We start from the raw sequence: 22,034 nt of genomic DNA, 5'->3' as shown, positions 1-22,034 counted from the left end.
GAGAGAGAGAGCAAATTCCAGCAAAAAGAGAAAGGTTGAAACGAATCCGTGAAAGGAAAGTTCTGAAATGAAGAGCCTCTGTGTTCACCCTGCTTAGATGAGATGAAGAGCCTTTGCGTCCACCCTGAGTAGACTGAACGAAAAGCTTTTGTGTCCACCCTGTTTAAAGCCTTTGAGTCCAGTGTTTAGATGATACCATGAACCTTTGACTTCACCCTCTTTGGAGCCTTTGTGTCCACCCTGATTAGATTAGACGAGAAGCCTGTGAGTGCAACCTCTATAGTAGATATTGTACGTGAGAAACCCACCCTGCCCGCACATACGCCCTCTTTTGCCAGTTGTATGTGGTAAGAATCCCATCTCCCCCCCACACTCATGACAGCTGTTCTGCACTCATGGTAGATAAGTTCCATGGACGAAGTCATCAAATGGTAAGGGCGGGGATAGACGCCACGAGGCACGTAACCGAGGTGCTCATCTCCGTAACATTGACTTTTGAGCCTCTGGCTTGTTATTCACTCAGTATCCTGGTTACCGCAGTTACCTCCCAAGGTGTTACCCCAGGTACTCATTTTACCTGCCAGTCCACAAGTGGGGTTAAAGAGTGTGCGAATCAATACGTTACACTTAAAAGCTGCCTTTGCCATTTATAAAGAACAGTGAACTCGATATTATCATTCTTATTATCAAAGGAAAAAAAATTGTCATATATATATATATATATATATATATATATATATATATATATATATATATTGTTACATAGCCTATGATTTCATCATCCTTTGTGTAATTCTAACGTACAGTATGCTGCATGTTTGATCACGAGAGTGTTCTACCTCACTCCCCCCCTCCTCCCTTATAGTAGAGTAAGTCGTTCTTTCTGTTGATCAGAGCAGGAGTGTCAACTCTTTGTCCCCTCTGGCTTCAAATTGTATCAAGCTCTGCCGGCCCCTATATAATGAGCTCAGTCTCTACATTAATTGCCACTTAGATCTACTCATTTTGCTCACATCTCTGTCCTCCCCTGTACAGTTGTTATTATTGTGAGTGCTCAGGAAGTCTCCAACCATCTAGCAGCTATGTAATTTGAGTATAACTGTTATTGCATTTTTTCTTGTACTGCGTAGCATAAGGTGTTAATTTTTAGGCCTAGTAAAGTTTTTGTAATTCATATTGTCAGCCAGTGGTAATAATATGTTGTATCTGTAATAATATATCTTGCATTCACTGAGTATTAGCTGGTATTCTCATTTTATCAGGGCTGACTTAGATAAATTTACTCTTGCTAATTTCGTGTTAATAGAGGCTATTGCAGTTAACCATATATTTAACCTGTTATTGCCATTACATTATCCTTATGAGTCCTGAATGTTTTGTTGTTAGTTTGAGCATTAAACTTTAACTTGTAATTTTACCTAACTCTTTTGTTTTGAACCTGGAACTTTACGGGATAGTAGTGATTTTAGTCTCTGTTTCGTAACATAAATTTGGCGACCTCTTATCAGGATATTCAGGATATTATCATAAGGATATTGCTTGATATTTTCTGACTGTGATTTATTCATGATGTCTACTATTACTACTCTTGATGAAGCCAAAGATTTTTTGTCAAATGTTCAAACAGTGTTGGATGTAGAAAACAGAACAAAGAATGAACTTAAGCTTGTTGCTCAACAATTGGGAATTGTTGTTCGCTCTCATCATTCTAAAGATCAAATTGTCGACATGATTAATGAAAGCTTGTTTAATGTAACTCCTCCAAATGAGCAAAAGCAGATTCAATTAGCTAAGGTACAGCTAGCCCTGCAGGAGGCTCTTGCTAAGGAGGCTGAATTTCAGGCAAATGCTCGTATTCAGGAGGCACAGGCACAGGCTCAGGCACAAATTGAACTAGCTAGGATTCAGGCAGACCATGAGTATCGCATGAAACAAGGTGGAACTGGATCATCTAGCTCTGATGATTTTGATGTGGCTAAACATGTTAAACTTGTCCCTCCTTTTAATGAATCTGATTTAACAAAGTATTTTCAGTTGTTTGAGAGGGTAGCTACAGGCTTTAATTGGCCCAAAAAGTATTGGCCAGTACTCCTTCAAACCGTTCTCACCGTTAAAGCTCAAGTAACTTATGCATCTTTGCCTCAGGATCAATCTGATAATTATGATGTAGTTAAGAGCTTGATTCTTAAGGCCTATGAGCTTGTTCCTGAAGCCTATAGAGTAAAATTTAGGACAACTTATAAGCAAGATAAGCAATCCCATGTTGAGTATGCAAAAATCAAAGAAGATCTGTTAGAGCAGTGGTTAAATTCTAAGAATGTGGATTCTGATTTTGACAAATTTAAGCAGATGATTTTGCTGGAGGACTTCAAAAGGTGTATTAATAATGATGTAAGCCTATATCTTGATGAGAAAAGAATAGATAATTTGTCTGATGCTGCAGTTTTAGCTGATGAATATGTTCTCACTCACAAGAGATATTCTAGAGAAAAAAGGAAAGCTGAGAGTAAGTACGTTGCCTCTACTCAGAGTACAGGTAACAGGAAAGAGAATAAAGATGATGTTTCTCAGGAAGTAAATACCAGCTCCGCCTCTAGATTTCAGAAAAGTAAATGTACTTATTGTAGTAAGCTTGGTCATACTACGGAGAAATGTTTCAGGAGACAGCGTGTTGTGAACAAAGAGGAGTCTTTAAATATTCAGTCAATTGGTCTAGTGTCCACCCTTGAGAGTTCCCAGAATTCTTTAACTGAGTTAACTGAACCTGCTTTGAGGGGTAAATTAAATTCTCATGATGAAGCTCCTCTTTTGAGCAGTAACGTGGGTGACACTCTCAAGAGTTCATGTGCTAATTTCCTGTCTGATGGTTTTGTCAGTCCTCTGGACAGTGATGACAGGAAATCAGTTAAAATATATCGTGATACAGGTGCTTCCCAATCCCTTATGCTGACCAGTGTTCTAGGCTCTAATGTTAATTCCTCTGATGAAACCGTAATCTTAAAAGGTGTAGGGAATAATTACTTCTCTGTCCCTATGTGCAGAGTGAATTTAGAGTCTGGTTTTGTTAATGGTTCCGTTATGGTTGGGTTGGTTGAGACACTCCCAATGTCAGGTGTAACTTTCTTACTTGGAAATGATATTGGTGGAAGTCAAGTGTGTCCAGCTCCTCAGTTGTCTAGTGAGCCAGTGGCTGCGGCCCAGGAATGTGATGTCCCTGATGTGTTCTCTGCATGTGCTGTCACTAGGGCTAAGTCTAAAGTTACTGGTGACTTAGAGGATAATGATGATGATGTTATCCTAGCTGACACTTTTCTTGCTAATTTGGACCACTCACCAGATGAGGCAGTACCCCGTAGTGTTGATAATTTGTCTCGTCAAGAGTTGGTTGAGTTGCAGGTTGCTGACCCTGAGTTGAAAGGTCTAGCTAACTCTGCTTGCAGTGAGGAAGAGTCAGCTGGTGCTTCTACTTGTTATTATATAAAGTCAGGAGTACTTATGAGGAAATGGAGACCCCCAACTGCATCAGCCGACTGTGAATGGGAGGTTGTACATCAAGTTGTCATCCCTCGTGTTTGTAGGCAGGATGTCATTAGAGTAGCTCATGATTCCAGTTTGGCAGGACACCTTGGAATGAGGAAGACTGTGGCACGCATTTTGAAACACTTCTACTGGCCAGGTATCTTCAGGGATGTTTCCTGGTATTGTAAGTCTTGTCACACCTGTCAAGTTGTGGGGAAGTGTAATCAGACCGAAAAGGTTGCACCTCTAGTTCCCATTCCTCCTTTTGAGGCGCCATTCACCCGTGTGTTGGTGGATATTGTGGGCCCTCTTCCTAAGACTTCTTGAGGATTTTCTTATGTGTTGACCCTGATTGATATGGCTACTCGTTATCCTGAAGCCATTCCACCTAGAAATATCTCAGCAAAGAACGTGGTTAAGGAAATGCTAGGGTTCTTCACAAAGTTTGGTCTGCCCAAGGAGGTACAGTCAGACCGGGGAAGTAATTTCATGTTAAATGTTTTCAAGCAGTCTCTGAAAGAGTTGGGCATCACCCAGATCACGTCTTCAGCTTACCATCCCCAGACCCAAGGAGCGTTGAAGAGATATCATCAAACACTCAAATCGATGCCCAAGAAATACTGTTTGGAACATCAGAAAGACTGGGATAAAGGTCTTCCATTCGTTGTATTTGCCGCAAGAGAATCTCCAAATGAATCACTGGGCTTCTCACCTTTTGAACTACTGTTTGGCCATGAAGTAAGAGGACCCCTTAAGTTACTCAAGGAATGCTGGCTGTCGGCGGAAGATGACGTCAACCTGCTGGAGTATGTGATGAAGTTCAAAGAACGGCTGTCCACTGCTTTACAGCTGGCGAGAGAGAATTTAGGAGCTGCTCAGGAGAAGATGAAGACTTGGTATGATAAGAAGTCCAGGTTACGCCACTTTCAGCCAGGAGATCAGGTTTTGATTCTGCTACCGGTGCATGGGCAACCTCTTCAAGCCAAGTTTAGTGGTCCTTATTTCGTGGAGAAGAAACTCAGTGATGTCAACTATGTCATCGCCACACCAGATTGTAGAAAGAACAAGCAACTTTGTCACATCAACATGCTAAAGTTATATCACAGGCGAGACGAAAATAACCCAGTCTGCACTGTAGCTGTTCCACCCGAGTCTGCAAGTGAAGTTCTCCCATGCAGCATGAGCCTGAGTGATAGTTTGGGGAAGAATCCTGATATCATGAATGATCTCCAGACTAAGCTTTCTCATCTAGCTCCCGAGGAAAGGCAGGAGTTTTTGGCATTACTGCAGGAGTACCCGCAAGTGTTCCGTGCCACTCCAGGAAGAACCACTGTGTTGATGCATGATGTCGATGTTGGAGACGCAAAGCCAATTAAACTGCCTCCTTACAGTGTGAACCCAGTGAAAGTTCCTCTCATCCAGAAGGAGCTTGGCTACCTGTTGGGCCACAAGATGATTGAGCCCTGTCAGAGCGAGTGGAGTTCTCCTGTCACTCTAGTCCCTAAGCCAGGTGGGTCACAGCGGCTTTGCATCGACTGCAGACGTGTTAATCAGATAACCAAAACAGACACTTCCCCTCTCCCTCGCGTGGAAGATTGCATAGACAAGATCGGAAAGGCTAGGTACATAAGTAAGTCTGATTTGTTAAAGGGATACTGGCAAGTACCTATGACTGAACGTGCTAGGGAGATCTCATGTTTTGTAACACTAGGAAAGACTTTTGCATGTTCTGTAATGCCATATGGTATGAAGAATGCACCAGCCACATTTCAGAAGCTCATGAATGTTGTAACAGAGGGTTTGGCAGGGTGTGTTGTTTATATTGATGATGTATTAATCTTCAGTGACAACTGGAAAGATCACCTATGCCATGTCAGTAAATTTCTTGAGCGTTTGGTTCAGGCTAATCTTGTCGCTAATTTATCAAAGTGTGAGTTTGGTCAAGCTAAAGTTCAGTACCTTGGGTACGTAATTGGTGATGGACATGTTGCACCACCAGGAGCTAAGGTTCAGGTTATAAGTGATCTTCCCAGACCTAAAAGTAGGAAAGAGCTACAAAGATTTTTGGGAATGGTAGGTTATTACAGGAGATTTGTTCTTAACTTTTCAATTCTTGTATCACCACTTACAGACCTACTGAAAAAGGGAGTTAAATTTGTCTGGACCGATAACTGTGAATCCTCTTTCAACAAACTTAAAGCTATCCTATTAAGTCAGCCAGTGCTCGCTACTCCAAATTTTGTTAAGCCTTTTAAGATGGCTGTTGATGCAAGTGATACAGGAGCTGGGTCTGTTTTGCTGCAAGAGGATGATCAGGGTATTGAACACCCTGTATCTTATTACAGTAAGAAGTTCACTTCACCTCAAAAGAACTACTCCACTATTGAGAAAGAGCTTTTGGCCTTGATTTTGGGTTTACAGCATTTTTCATTTTATTTGTGTTCTGGTTTTGACCCCATAGTCATTTATACTGATCATAACCCACTGAAATTCCTTAGTAAGTTTAAAGATAAAAATCAGAGATTGACAAGATGGAGTCTACTTCTTCAGGAGTATTCGTTAGACATACAACATGTCAAGGGGAAAGAAAATGTTATTGCAGATTGCTTATCTAGACTTTAGACAGATTGTTTTAGAGTAATAAGAAATTTCTTTTGTAAATTTCTTTTTCTTTGTGGGGAGGTGTTACATAGCCTATGATTTCATCATCCTTTGTGTAATTCTAACGTACGGTATGCTGCATGTTTGATCACGAGCGTGTTCTACCTCACTCCCCCCATACTCCCTTATAGTAGAGTAAGTCGTTCTTTCTGTTGTTCAGAGCAGGAGCGTCAACTCTTTGTCCCCTCTGGCTTCATTTGCGCGTCCTTCTTACAAGTTGTATCAAGCTCTGCCGGCCCCTATATAATGAGCTCAGTCTCTACATTAATTGCCACTTAGATCTACTCCTCATTTTGCTCACATCTCTGTCCTCCCCTGTACAGTTGTTATTATTGTGAGTGCTCAGGAAGTCTCCAACCATCTAGCAGCTGTGTAATTTGAGTATAACTGTTATTGCATTTTTTCTTGTACTGCGTAGCATAAGGTGTTAATTCTTAGGCCTAGTAAAGTTTTTGTAATTCATATTGTCAGCCAGTGGTAATAATATTTTGTATCTGTAATAATATATCTTGCATTCACTGAGTATTATCTGGTATTCTCATTTTATCAGGGCTGACTTAGATAAATTTACTCTTGCTAATTTCGTGTTAATAGAGGCTATTGCAGTTAACCATATATTTAACCTGCTATTGCCATTACATTATCCTTATGAGTCCTGAATGTTTTGTTGTTAGTTTGAGCATTAAACTTTAACTTGTAATTTTACCTAACTCTTTTGTTTTGAACCTGGAACTTTACAGGACAGTAGTGATTTTAGTCTCTGTTCCGTAACAATATATATATATATATATATATATATATATATATATATATATATATATATATATATATATATATATAAAACACACACACGATCAGTAGGATACGTAAGTCAACGGTCTACCAGCTGGAGGCTCGTACTAAAAGATAATGAGGTGGAAAGTGTTGTGCAGAACATACGTTGCATGACCAGTCAGTTTAATTTATAAACATTGGTTATAAGTTTTAGTGTAATGAATACCAATATAATATAGATAAATATTTTTTTAAACAACAGTATTATTTTTTAAATATATACGTAATGTTTGACAGAGGTACTGCTAATTTTACATGCTAAATGCACATACATGAGAATGTGCCCACCTTTGCACCTACGGCCACTTTAGTCTTGGTCTTGTTTCCTTACAACCTAGACCCCTCGCAATCTTCATAGAGTCCAGACAATCTTCAGACTTCCATCCTTATCGACAAAATTATTAAATACCACTCGTCACCACATGAGTACCTTCAGTATTTAGTGAAGCCTCTAATTTGTTTGTTTAGGGTGTCGTTTTGATAGATTATTCCCACATATCATCTTACCAGTTTGTAACAAAAAACTTTACACCTTGGTGTTTCGATTAGTATTTCATGTACCTCTCGAATTCAGATTATGGCCCTTCATACATTACCTTATGTCCACTGCTTTACTATTTATTTTTCCTTCATCTAGCTAAAACCTGTTCCCTCTCCACATTTTACTTCCTGACTACGTTGTTTGGCGATAAACACCAGTGACCATCATTTTCCTTTTCTTCAGTCTCCCATTTTCCTCATACTTCCTGTTAGCTTTCTCCTTCATTCCACTGGTGCTTCAGGCAGAGGTGTAAGTAAGGATTTTTTTTTTTACCATCAACGTCATCCATGCCCCAGTTGTCGAGTGGCCATTCTCAGCCACAGTCACGTGGCACATTTCTACGTAGATGCCCCACTGTACCAATGGTTTGTTCTCAAAAGTTTTGTTGCACCAGGAGCGTGGGTGACTGACATAAGATCGCCGTCAGTTTGGGAGGAGTTCATGGCATATGGACCTAACTTGACTCTCACAGTTCTCGGCAATAACAAAATCGATAAACAAACTAAACTGGTTCTGTTAGCTGTGGATATTGTCTCTCTGGCTGAGGAAATAGGGATGAAAATCAGGGCGGTTGCCATGCTATCTATCTATCTATCTATTGCCAGACGCCTCAATCCCGTTTGGGATGGCCACAAATAAATCGCCTCCAAGTCGCCCTGTCCCCCGCCATTTCACTGCCCTGCTCCCAACTCACACCCCTCTCTCTCATATACCTCACCATCCCATCCCTCCATCTCATCCTCGGCCTCCCCCTCCCTCTTCCCCCCTCCATCTCACTCACATACACTCTCTTCGTCAGTCTTTCACCCTCCATCCTCTACACATGGCCAAACCACCTCAGTGTGTTCCTCATAACGCTTCCTATCACATCCACATCAACATCACAACGCTCCTTTACATCCTCATTCGTCAGCCTGTCTCTCCATGTGACTCTACAGGCTCCTCTTAAATAACTCATATCCACTGCTCTCACTCTTGACTTGTGTCCTTCCAACAACGTCCAAGCTTCACTTCCATACGTTAGAGTTGGTATCACAATACTGTCATGTAGTAACTTTCACTTCCATGCTCACTTCCCTGTTTCTTATCACTGCTTTCAAGGAACCAGCAACCTTTCTTCCCTGCTGTACCCTTTCAAGCACTTCACCCTCCAAACCTCCATCCTTACTCATCACACTACCCAAGTGCTTAAACGTACTCACATTTTCCAATTCCTCACCATCCAACCTCGCTGAACATTCACTGACTTCACCTCTCTCAAAGACCATCACTTTACTCTTCCCTACATTCACTTTTAGAGTCCGTTTCTTACACACTCTCCCAAACTCATCCACCAAACCTTGCAGCTCCCCTTCATCTTCACTCAACAACACAGTATCATCTGCAAACAACAGTACAGGGAGTTTCCAAACACTATCCTCTCTCACCAGGGCCACTCCAACATCCACTACCCTACCTTGTACCTCTTTTACTACTCCATCCATGTACAGATTGAACAACCATGGAGACATGACACATCCCTGTTTCAACCCAACTTTCAAAGAGAAAAATTCACTTAGTTCACCATCCACGTGCACTGCAGCCTTCGCACCATCGTACATACTCTTCACAGCATTCAACAACTTCCCATCTGCTCCATATATTCTTAACACTTTCCACAATCCTTGTCTATCCACCCTGACATATGCTTTCTTCAAATCCATGAAAGCCACATACAACTTCTTTCCCTTCTCTAGAAACTTTTCCACAAAAGATCTAAGAATGAATATCTGATCTACACAACCTCTTCCCATCCTAAAGCCTCCCTGTTCTTCTCCAACTAATTTCTCTGTTCATTCTTTAACTCTGTCAGTAAGGATCCTACCATACACTTTTCCTATTATACTAAGAAGACAAATGCCCCTATGATTACCACACACTTCTTTTTCCCCTTTTCCTTTGTACAAGGGAATAATTATACCTGACTTCCAATCCTCCGGGACTCTACCTTCCTCCCAGGCCAATCTGCACATCTTCCACATCCATTCTACTACTATCTCTCCCCCATGCTTCAGCATTTCACCACACTCCATCAATTCCTGAGGCTTTCCCCGATTTAACTTTTTTCATTGCTTCCACAACTTCTATCCTACTGATTTCTTCGTGTCTTCTCACCTCTCTCCTTCTCCCAGCCATTCCCCAGCCACTTATACTCGCATTACTTCCATCCTCTATGTTCAACAATTCCTTAAAGTGTTCTCTCCATCTGCTCACTTTTTCTCCCTTCACCACTAGTAATCTACCATTTTTATCTTTCACTCCTCTGCTAACTTCACTTCCACCCTGTCTTACTCTTTTCACCTCTTTCCAGAACATTTTCTTACAGTCCCTCCACTTTACACTCAAATTCCTTCCAAATTCCTCATCCACTCTCTTCTTACTCTCTCTTACTAATCTTTTCACCTCTCTCTTTCTTTCTACATATACCTCTCTCTTCTGCCTCTCAACTTCTTCCACGCCCCTATTTCTCATCCATTCATTGTGCGCTTTCTTCTTTTGTGCCACAGCCTGTTTCACCTCTTCAATCCACCACACTGTTCCTTGCACTCCCCCTCCGTCATCTCCTCAGTTCACACACCACATCACATGCTGCATATATTTCTTCTGTAAATATCCTACACACACACCTTCTACGTCTTCCATCTGCTCCAATTCATATTTGCCCAATCGTTCCTCCACTTCTCTCTTATACTCTGCCTTTTTCTCATCCTCTTGTAACCTTTCCACTCTCCTTGAAACTACTCCTTCCTCTCGTCTTTCCCTTCTTCTATTCCTCCATCTTACTTGAATCCTAATTCTGGCCACCACCAAGTAGTGGTCAGAAAGTCCACTCCCCCAACCTCTATAAGCTCTTGCATCCATTACACATCTTCGCATCCTTTCATCCACACACATATAATCAAGCATTGCCTTCCTTTCATTCAGTTCACCACCCACCCTTCTCATCACTCGCCATGTATACCTGTGGATCATTTTATGCCATGCTGTGGGCACTTAATCCCATCTGAGGCTCTGGGATGTTATGCCAGTTTGATAATATAACACCACAAAGAATGTAATCAATAGGTGCTTGAGAAGGCAGCCATTTACAAAGGCATGATTCCACCCAGAGGAATTAAAAAATGATGACTCAGAGTGGGATAATGTCCACCTAAATATAACAGTCTCTCAAGTCCTCTTCATGTGCCTGACTAATATTGCTCGCGATTATCTCAAGGCTTAGGACTAGGAAGTAAGAGTAGGATAAAACCATTGAAAGTGAGGGAGTAGATGGAACACCGTATTTCTTAGTGGGTGTTACAAAACCTCCAAAGTCACTTAGACTATGACCTGTATACTTACCAACTGTAATGTGATCCCCTGGCATGACTTTAACCTCCTTGGGGAGTGTCCTGGACTGCTGGAAGTCGAAGGCATAGTTGAGGTCTTCCATGAGGGGCGGCAGCTCCACGTTGCCCCGGAAGTGACGAACTCTGATGGCCCGTGCTGCAGTATCACAATGATTGTAACAGAGCTAATGTCTCAGGAAACAGTAAGTTATTAATTTCAGGAAGGGTTTTCAAACCATGCATTTAGGGAAGGAAATTTAGAGGTGGAATAAGAGATAACTTTCCTCTCTATTTGTTTATGTATTTATTTATTTATTTACTTTTGGCCTATAGGAGATGAAGTGTTCAAATTATCACCACCACCAACAACAATACAGCCAGATCTTCAGATATTCAGTAGACGTAAGCAAGGGGAAAACAGTGTCAGCAGATCGGATTTTAAGTAATTTCTCCTAACCCCTCCATGACGGGCTGTTTATACCACTGTCGCCCTCTCAGTATGGGCAATTTTCTCAAAGTTGCTTGTTTTCAAACCTTAGTGTCTCGGAAAGTATAGCAGTTGGGAAAACAAATGAAAAACCATAGTACTCACCAACTCTTCTTCTTTCGAATAAAACCATCCCCAGGTCTGTAGGTGGTCGCATTGATAGGCAAAGACATGAAGAATATACGTATTTTTTGGCCACAAGGCAGGCTGTATTCATGTGTGTGCATGTGGCACTGACTTTCGCTTTGCTTTGGACATGATAACTTCTCCATTACTAGATAAACTAGACACAGTTGCAACCAAGACACGCCCTATGGTGTTATCACTTAGTCATTTCCTAGTATCATTGGAAAGAGGCTTGGCAGGAGTAGATGAGGCTAGGGTCCACATAATGCAGGAACAGAATTGGACGAGAGGCTTAAGAAAAACATCATCCTACACCTGGCACAGACATAGAGACAACTGAGGCATGTTTGCTTTGGGTGCCAGAAGACTATCTCCACCCTTTAGTGGCAAGATCAAGTAGCAGCCACTTCAAACTGTGGCATGAAAACACTTGTGGTTATAGCCATCCCCTGGCACCCCCGATCCACCAGTTTCACGTCGTATATAACTGTCACCCAGAGCTTATGGATTAATGGTGAGTTGAAATATTCGAGGAGAGAATGACGACATCCTGAGACAATCCATAGATGAACTTATTTACAGCACCTGGTTCCTGTTTTGTCCAAGTGTAGTGATTTAGAGCCTCTATCCTACCATGTAAACTTTTAAACAAGAACTACGAGTATAGCAAGTTAGTGTCACTGTCTATCTCACATATTTTGATATTGTGAACCGATAGATACTTGATATCAGCAACAATGGACTGATTCTCAGGCACATGGGAAATAGCACATTTTGTTGCATAGACCTATCATATTTCCCTGATTAGCTAAGACAATCTCACCTTTGAATGCTGGTGCCGACATTCCAGTCGGCCAGTAATTTTATCCAGAAATGTTTAAAAAAGTATGATGAAAAATAACAGAATAATTTGTTCATTTCGAGCGTATATAGTGGGTGTGAAGCAAAAAATTTCAGACACATGCCCATTTATCCTGATAATAGAACCTTAGCATGAAAAATCAGTGGTTTAAAGAACAGGTAAATTCTTCCCACCAATGTATAGCATGAAATTTCAGCCACTGTATTTTAAAGAAGGCACGGAAGCGGTGAATACTGTAGCTGAGTGAAATAAAAACTGACCGAGGTAGTGCCCGTGGAGGAAGACGTTGAATACGTTGACACCCTGGCTTGGGATGGCTAATGCGGTGCATTCAGAGGGACAGTGACCCACTGTACGCCAAAAGGGGGTGCGAGGCGGCACCGTCAGTGAGAACAGCAGGGAGTGACCCAAGGCGAGGTTAGCAGCCTCTTCCTGTCTGATGGCACAAAGTTATTGGTATCCACTGCTCATAACACTAAAAAAAAAAAAAAAAATCTGAAAGAACATTAACAACATGTAACAATACATTTACAGAACATATTTAAAGACGGTTATGCTAGCATGTGAAGTCTCGGTCAAAGGATGACTGCTTTCCAAACTACTCTGTCTTTTGCTGCACCTCCGGTTAGCCCCATTACCCAGGGGTTTTTATGTAAGACATCACACCGTCTCTTCTTATGTCTTCCCCTCGGCACGTTTCCCTCACCATTCGTATCCATACTGCTCGTCACCCAGTAAACCTCTTCCATTCTATCTACATATCCATAAAACCTCGGTTGTCTCTTTTGCATAGCATCCTTAATACACTTTATGTCAAACTGTTCATTGCTGCACTGTGTAACCTATCCCTCAAGAAATCAATACTCATCCATTTCATTATCCTCATCTCAGTTTGCGATGCTGTGTTTCACTGCCTTACAACATGAAATATCTTTAAAGAAATTAGTTCACAGAGATGTGAGTAATATATTACATTGTCATTGTTTTGCTAAAAATTTCTGAGCAATACATGAAAGTGGTTTGTTCTCAGAGGAAGACAACACTATATTCTCTGCCTGAAGGTAACAAAACTACAGTATGTTAACCTTAACCTGTTGAAGATTTTCGTCCTACGGCTGTTCTACATCCTTTCCATGACAATTTTTGTAACTAGCAGCATATTCTGGTTGTGATCTCATGCTTCAACTCAGCATTCAAGATAGAAAGATGGCAATTTTAGGCGATGTTAAAGCAAAACATCCTATGGATTCATGCTTTATGTCGCTGTATTTCTACTTTTTCATCTTTATGTGGAAGAAACTTCCCTTATCACTCTCACCAATATCAAGCACAACATTTCTTTTTTCTTTAAAGCTGTTGCTGTATTTTACTGTTGTCTAAACCATGATAATGCAGTTACTGAAGTGAGTGAACCCAAGCAGGCGCATTTATCTCCCCTTAACAGTTACCATTGGTTAACTGTAGACTGGCAGGGTTCTCAGCAACTGCAGCTGAGATGGGAAGGGAAGAAAGAGGCAAGTCTCAGTGCACAAATTTCAGCTGCCAGATTTCAAAGGAAAAGTTTGAGGGTACAGGGTACTGAACCCGGCACACACCACTGAATAGCCAGGAACGTACCAGGTACCGAAACCAATGCAGAGGAGATAAAGTTATCTAGTGGTAGTTTCAGTAAGAGTACATCGTCATAATGAAGTGCTTGAAAAACTGAAACGTGTGTTTTCCAAAAGCAGTTATATTTCCCAATGGGAAGATTTTTTCTCTGTTTCTTCTTGGTGTAGGCATTCTTGTTCTTACCAACGCTTGGTGTCATTATCTAGTGACTTTATTTCTGAACTGATTGGCCTTATCTCATGGCAGTGACTGATTTAATTTATATGCTTGGACAATTACAGGAATACACAAATGTACAGGGCACAGTAACTTAACCTCCTAATTTCTTTTTTCAGTTATATTCTTGCTAACACTTGACAGTTTCATTAATCCTGTGGTGGCTGTGAACTGGATTTATGACAGCCTTCAGTAACATCCTGCACTACTAGACAATTTAGAAGTTTAATAAAACCGTCCAGAGTAGCAAGAATAAACTAAAACAAGCAGGAGGATTCAGCGAGTGCAACGTCCACCCTCTACAGTTGGTCTAAGGGCCTATCATTTACCACTGTCTTGTGACCTTGACCTTCGATGACTGATTGTCCTCAAAACTGAATCACTTCATTCTTGCCTGACTTTTAACTCTTTCACCAGCTGAGGTTCAAACCAGATCAAAATTGTTGCAGTTCACCTTGATCTTTGACCTATTATTCTCAGTCCTTTTTTGACCTTCAATCCTTCCACATTTTTTTTTCAAATCGGATAACAGTTGTTTGAGTAATTGGATCGTACATCTGACCTTGCCCTGTCACTTTTTTTTTTTTTTTTTTAATATCTTCATCCTTCGCTGACCCTCATCACTTCCATCAAGTTTGATCTAAGTCGGATCAGAGCTGCTGACGTGGGCCTTGTCATGTGATCATCAACTCTGGTCTTTCCCTGTGATCTTGACCTTTGACCGATTGTTCTCATAATCGATTCATTAAAATGGAGTAAAAAATGGCAGATGAAATTTACTATAGATAAACGTAAAGTGATGCACTCTGGCAACAAAAACATTATATATGAGTATTGGCTGCTTCATATCCTAGTGACGGTAGTAACGAATGAAAGAGATCAAGGAGATATTATCAATAACGATCTGAAATCCTTTAAGCAGTGTACAGTAGCGAGTGACAAGGTAAACATAATGCTCAGCTTTATTGCACGGAACTTCCAGCACAAAACACCTGATATAATATCTGAACTTCATATGTCATAAGTTGGACCACACCTACAGCGTCCCCGAACCATAATAAGGAGGAAACACTGGAAAGACTACAGCGAAAAGCCTTTAAAATGATACCGTCGCTGCGAAATCTACCATACGAAGAACATCAAAAGAAACTAAAATAATGTCTTTTCTAAAAAAAAAAAAAAAAAAAAAAAAAAAAGGCGACAACTCAGAGGACCGCCTAGTACAAGTATTTATCATTCGTAACAAATCCAGCGACGTAGGATATTATAATTGGTTCGAAATACATTACGATGCTGCTACTATAAATAATGGGATTAAATTCAAAGGGAAGCCGTGCAGCACTAACATAGGGGAAAATTACTTCAGTACTCGTGCAGTGGAGCAGTGGAATAAACTGCCAACAATAGCAGTTTGTGCAAGAGCTGTGGATACATTTAAAAATTGAGTAGATGATTATTTCGAAACACTAGACCACAACTAAGAGAGTGTTTTTTAATTCCAAGCTGACATGTATGCTGACGACAGGTGGACGATGGCTTGGTTATGAGAACATCCTGTGATTGTATATGCCTCTATTTCAGTTTAAGGTCAAGAACATATATAATGCATAGCTTTTATTCTTATGCCCTTCCTAAAAGTTTTCCATGCTTATTCTTTCTATGAAGTACCTGTATGGTGTTTTTCTACCTATTTTCCTGCTGGTTATATTACTGGGTGGTGGGATACATAGGAGAGAGCCGTCTTCTTTCCTATCAATATCTCTCACACGTTTAAGTTATATCTTTATGAAAATAGTTTTTTTTTTCTTCATAAATAGCCTCTTAAGGGCCAACAGGCCTCCTATTACCTGTACTTCCTACGTATTGTGCTCGTATGAACGCCTTCGTTCTTGTCGTACCCTGAACCCTTCCATTGTTTGGTTTTAATAGGATAAAAACTGTATAAGTTGTTTATGCCATGTGGCCTTGACTTTTAACATACTGGTCTAAATAAATAACAGCTCAACTTTTGGCTGACCTTCAACCCTTTCACCAATTATGATTACTCTTCATCCCCAGTAAATCCCAGTACTCTCGCGTGGGTATAATAAAACATCATAATGAAGGAAGCAGAGGACAGAATTGAATATGGGAGGATTTTGTCAAGCAGTTAACAGATAACTAACGAAGCTAAGTGAAAGGCAGCCTGTAAACTAAGACAAAAAGAGTTTACTGGAGTACCTTATGGAAAAAAATGAAATAAACATTTTTCTAGGCGGGGATGAAACAGGATTTATTATCATTAATGGACTCAGAAACTCAAAGCGTTGTATAGCAACCGGTAACAGCGCAAACAAAATGCTTGGCTTCATGACAAGGAACTTCAGTCATAAAACACCTGATGCAATCTCTTAAACTTTATGCGTCGTTAGTTACACACCCAGAATACTGTGTGCAGCACTGGTCCGCAAACGTTATTATGGGTGAAGGCAAATTCGAGTGAGTGCAGCGCAGAGCCACAGAAATGATCCCATCGCCTCGAAATTTACCCTGCGTTAGAGCGACTAAACATACCAAATATGTTTTTCTCTACAAAATCGACGAGTCACTGAGGTATAAGGAAGTATTTAAAATTCTTAACAAATTCGACGATATCAAACAGGATAATTTGTTCGAAGTACAGCTTGATACTGTGACTAGAAATAATGGAATGAAGCTCAAAAGCAAGAAACGCAGGGCTAAAATAGGTAATTACTTCAATATTTCCTTAGAGGCTTTTTATAATAAACTAGTAGGAACAGTACTTATTGCATACACTATTTATAGGTTTAATATTCGGCTAGACAAATATTTCAACAGTATAGTCTATAACTAACTGAATGTTGTTTTTTCCAGGTTGGTGTATGCTTACTACAACGAGACGTTTGCTTAATTTTGGAAACATTCGGCGATCGTGTATGCTCATTCTTTTACAGATCTAAAGATTAGAAATTACCTAACGCGTAGTTGTTCCTCTTCTACCTCTCCTGTAAAACTTCCATGCCCGTTTTTCTCGAACAAACATGGTTTCTTTTATTCCTTTCTTTTCCCTGCCGGCTTTACCCGATGGTGTGGTGGAGTGGGGGCAGTGCCTTCCTCTTTACTATACTTCACTCTAACACGTTGGTTAGATTCAAGTAGAATTAACTTCTTTGCCAACAGATTACCTTGTCATGGGCCAACTGGCCTGTTATCCCTACTTTTTATGTACTTCTGTCTACACCACAGGTCTGAGAAGCGAAAATTGGAAAATGTTTTCGATTTGGACTGGATGAAAACTCAGCTGATGAATTTTACCCACGAAACATAGCTTGTGGATGTCCCAACTCCTAAGCATTAACTGGTTCACACACACACGTCGACATTGCACCCTCCACCTATATACCCATTTTCCATGTTTGCATTACAATCACTTAAAAAAATAGCAGCTAACATTTCAATATATATATATATATATATATATATATATATATATATATATATATATATATATATATATATATATATATATATATATATATATACATATATATATATATATATATATATATATATATATATAAATGTACTGTATGTATATATGTATAACGCTGCATTAGTGCAAAATTCTCTCTTTTCGATGTCTCAAAACGCTAATTTTCTCCGTCTTTCTACTGGCCATGGTCTTTCACATGACATTGCCTTGGCTTCAACCATACATAATTCTAGCTTTCATTATTATCATTATTATTATATTTTTATTGTTATTATTATTATTATTATTATCATAATTTTTATAATTATTAAAGTTGTTGTTGTTGTCATTATTATTATTATCATTATTATTATTATTATTAAATAAATTGATATTCTTTACTTGCCATTCAGAACAAGCCTAATACTCAGGGAACGTTGTCGCTGAAAGCCAAGCAGGAAAGGGAACATGAGAACAAAGGGTCTGAAAGGTCTAATGAATATAAGGTCTGCCGTCGCTTCGCTCCCTTCCTCCCGACCAAAAAAAAAGTTCAGCCTTACGAATGACGTCACTGGCAGGAGAAAGACAGTGTCACGGGATAATTTTCCCAGAGAAATGCTATCAAAATTTCTTTTTTGTTTTCCAACGATGCACATTTTTATAATAAAATTTTGCTCAAGCTAACAGTAAGACATACCTGTCACGTGCTGAGAGTTGGGGTGAGGTTCGTCCTATAATAAGATATAACTTTTTTTTTTTTTTTTGGGTTTCTTAACCCGCCCTGTCCCGACCGATTTTCCACCACTGACTCCCCCCAATCCTGACCAAATTTGGACAAAAAAAATTTTGGCTCAATCCTCCGCCTTTGGTGAGAAACATCGAAAATTCATAGAGATATCGCTCACCTGAGGTTCAAAATACTGAATACAGGTAGCAGAACCCTTTACCTTACTGGGTTTCTATCAACCTGGCTCCAAAGAAAACGTGTTCTGTGGGAGGGTAACTATTCCTCACCACTCATAAACGGTATTTATTTATTTATTTGGTACGAATTTATATGTAGTACGAGAGTATATTGGTTTTCACACCGTAATGTAGGCAATATAAGCATTGTTTCACTCACCAAACACATCAACATACCTGAACTTTTTCAGCGACATTACCTGATCATCATTTCTGACTGTTTCTTCCTCTGCTACATAAACTTTGTCCTCCACATTGTCACTGATTGGGGAATCACTCTGGCCTTGAATTTCGTACAGTGGTACGGCATGTCTTTACTGGCCAGGTCACTGGTAACAGGTGAATTGCTGAGACAGTGGCGTGCGGGGAGGGAGGTCTTGTGGGGTAAGGCATTGTCCCTGCCTGGCATCTTGTAGAGGAAGGTGTCCCATGTATACGTACCAAAAATCGCATGCGAAATTTGAAAAATGTGCAAATGACAGACTTTGCAATTGCAGCGCATTTATATACATCAACGGGACTCGCAGTGACAAAACGTTCAGACATATATATAAGTCAATGGGATCCAGTGGGTTAAGAGTAAAGATCTTACTTAACGACCGCGCCAGGACTGCCTCACGACCAGTCGTGACATCCTCAAGAACACAATAAGATCACAAGGCGAATGCAAGGCAATGGAGCTACAAGTTTTCAAATTTGAAATTTAAAGAAATTTTTTGTCAGCCATGACCGTGACACAACCGCCCACAAACACAAGATGACTGCATGACGCATTTGAGGAATGCACCCCAAACCCCCCACAACACCCCCACGACCCCCCTACGACCGACCCATGGGGTGGGGCATCACACCTGAACCACCAATGACACCCAGTGTGGGGCCGGGGCATCACACCTAGACCACCAAGGACACCCAGTGCATCATCATGGACCTCTCCAGTGTCTAGTCAGTTGATAAGGGACACGCAGTCATAACGTTTTTCTTTTTGTCGGCAACAGCATCATGACATGCAATGACTGCATCATGATGTACCCAGTTGAGCTAAGACTGCTTCACAATCCACGTACAACACTCCCAACTGCGATGCAACTGTGACATGACTTTTGGCAAGTCGTGAGGCGGCCACGATTTTTTAATGCGTGCATTAAAAAATCGTGAGGCCTGACAAGTCATCCCGGCGGCTCACGAGTGCCCTAAAGAGTCTGGGCTTTGTTGGCGAATCAAGGTACGATCGATGAAAAAATGCGTTATGACCTTGAGTTGTGCCGCGGTCGGCCCTTGAGTCGTTTGTGTGTGACAGGGGCTTTAGGGACAGAAGTTAGCCTACTGCTCCACTGTATATACGACACGTTTGGGCCACGTCCGTCAGTCTCTTCCCTCAGTGAGAACAATTTGTGGGCAGAGAAGTATACCAAGCCTTTCTTAACCTAGGAATATTAGTTAAAGAGGTAGAAATGCAGGTTAATATTAGGCAGCAGAAAATAAGAAGTGGAAGAAATAAAAATTAAGTTTAATCTTTGTTTCCGATCTTACTTTCACATTCTACCACAGCACAAGAGAAAAACGAATTTGGTGAAATTTCCAATAACCTGTAGAGAAAGGTATAACAACATTCATTTTGAGAGTGGGTAAAAGAAGAGAATGAAAATCAATGAACGCTACAAACATGGTCTTGAATCACAGTGTCATAAGAACTGATTCCCAAATTTCTGGATTAATTACCTCAGTTTCTCAGTGTAGTAGATGTCCATGGTCCACTCCACAGTAATGCCCCGCTTGAGCATGTAGTTGTCGTAGTGGCTCTCAAACAGCAGGTAGGTGGAGCCCCCGTGCAGGTCACCCATGGGAATACCAGCTTTCTCTGGCAGCATCTCACCCTAGGAACACACGTCACAGGCGTTATAATTCATCATCATCATTATCATCCAGACCTCCTTTCCCACCCCAGGGCAGGATGAGGAGTAACAATGTCCAGACAACCCCAAAATGCCCAGTCCAATAGGCCAAGTTTCCATTCATTCATCATTCAAGCCCCGAGAATCCTGGCTCTGTCTGTGTTATAATTACTTTCTTTTTTCAGAAGAACAGGAGAAGGAAAAACAAAGAAGAAAGTCTGTATCCCAGATAACAGGTGTCCTCTGTTCATTAAAAAATCTGTCATAAAAAAATCTGTAACAGTTGGACTCAGACTGCTGTAACGATGGTACATTAACGCCTTGGACTGTCTTCTTGTTGGCTTGAGAGATTTCGTGATATCTCTTCTAGAGTTATTTGTTTTATCTGAGCTGTATTTGCATTGGCCTGGGAGATTTTGTAATTCCTCATCCTCAGCGATTTATTGCCAGACCTTCCTAGGGTTCGGCCGAGAAACGCCTTTGTTACCTAGTTTCTTGCTGACTTAGGGTAATTTGAAATCAGCCTTTTGAAACCTCCCCAGAGCCTCTAGGACAGTCACAGAGTGATCAGTAGAAACTTGATTCGTATTTGGAAAGATCATTGAGTTAGGAATATTTATAAACAGTAAGATTCTTTTAGAATGACAAGTTAAATTCAGAAAGTGCCTTTTAATGCCCATTGTTTTGTTCAGGGCTCATATTCAGATTTCTAAGTCATATTTACAAAAATTCTTAAGCTTGTTGATGAAGACTCTTAGATTAAGTTTTATAAGCGATTAAGAATTCTCTATCTAATAACCGAACTGAAACTTAAAAAGTTAATCATTGGTCTTGGCCACGATTCAATCTCAGGCCCTCGCGCTTCATTGGCGTGCACGTTACCACTGAGCCAAAAAGAGGATCCTCGCTTTGCCTCGAGGCATCGGGGCTTTTATAGACCCAATTACATCACTATTTTCTCTCCTTGGTGATTAAGTTGATGATTTTTGAACACGGTAGCATAGCATTGGAGGCCACCATTGGGGACACTGCAAAACACACCGAACAGCTTATCCCCGGGATGTTAGGACTAGGACACTGTCAGCTAACCAACAACATCATTGCCCTCCAAGCCTTGCCTCACATCCCACACGCTGCCAACCAATGTAATAACCGAAATGAAACTTAACAAAATAATCACACTATCCTGGCTGAGATTCAATCTCAGGCCCTCGCACTTCTGTATGGAGTGCCAGGGCCTGAGACTGAATCTCGGCCAGACCAAGTGATTAATTTGTTAAGTTTCATTTTGGTTATTACACTGGTTGTCAGCGGTGTGGGATGTGAGGTGAGGCATGGAGGACAATGATGCTGGTTAGCTGACAGTGTCCTTGTCCTTACATCCCGTGGATGAGCTGCTCGGTGTGGTTCGCAGCGTCCCTAGTGGTGGCCTCCAGTGCTGCGCTACTGTGTGTTCGAAACCCATCAATTTAATCACCA

General features: G+C 40.7%; 1 protein-coding gene across 1 annotated transcript in view; it reads right to left on the bottom strand.

Moving 5' to 3' along the window:
* Nucleotides 1-22,034, bottom strand: part of LOC145406681 (DBH-like monooxygenase protein 1) — a 588,166-nt gene that overhangs the window by 4,134 nt on the left and 561,998 nt on the right. The window contains exons 8-10 of the mRNA XM_080277778.1: nucleotides 20,383-20,537; nucleotides 12,659-12,834; nucleotides 10,937-11,080 (exon numbers count right to left, since the gene is read on the bottom strand). Of these exons, the coding sequence (XP_080133904.1) occupies nucleotides 10,937-11,080; nucleotides 12,659-12,834; nucleotides 20,383-20,537 (475 nt within the window). The remainder of the gene's footprint in view (nucleotides 1-10,936; nucleotides 11,081-12,658; nucleotides 12,835-20,382; nucleotides 20,538-22,034) is intronic.

Source organism: Coenobita brevimanus, chromosome 71, assembly GCF_032717465.1.
Source record: "Coenobita brevimanus isolate Jiangsu-jjx chromosome 71, ASM3271746v2, whole genome shotgun sequence".
NCBI classification, from domain to species: domain Eukaryota; kingdom Metazoa; phylum Arthropoda; class Malacostraca; order Decapoda; family Coenobitidae; genus Coenobita; species Coenobita brevimanus.
This window is presented reverse-complemented; position numbering and strand designations above follow the sequence as displayed.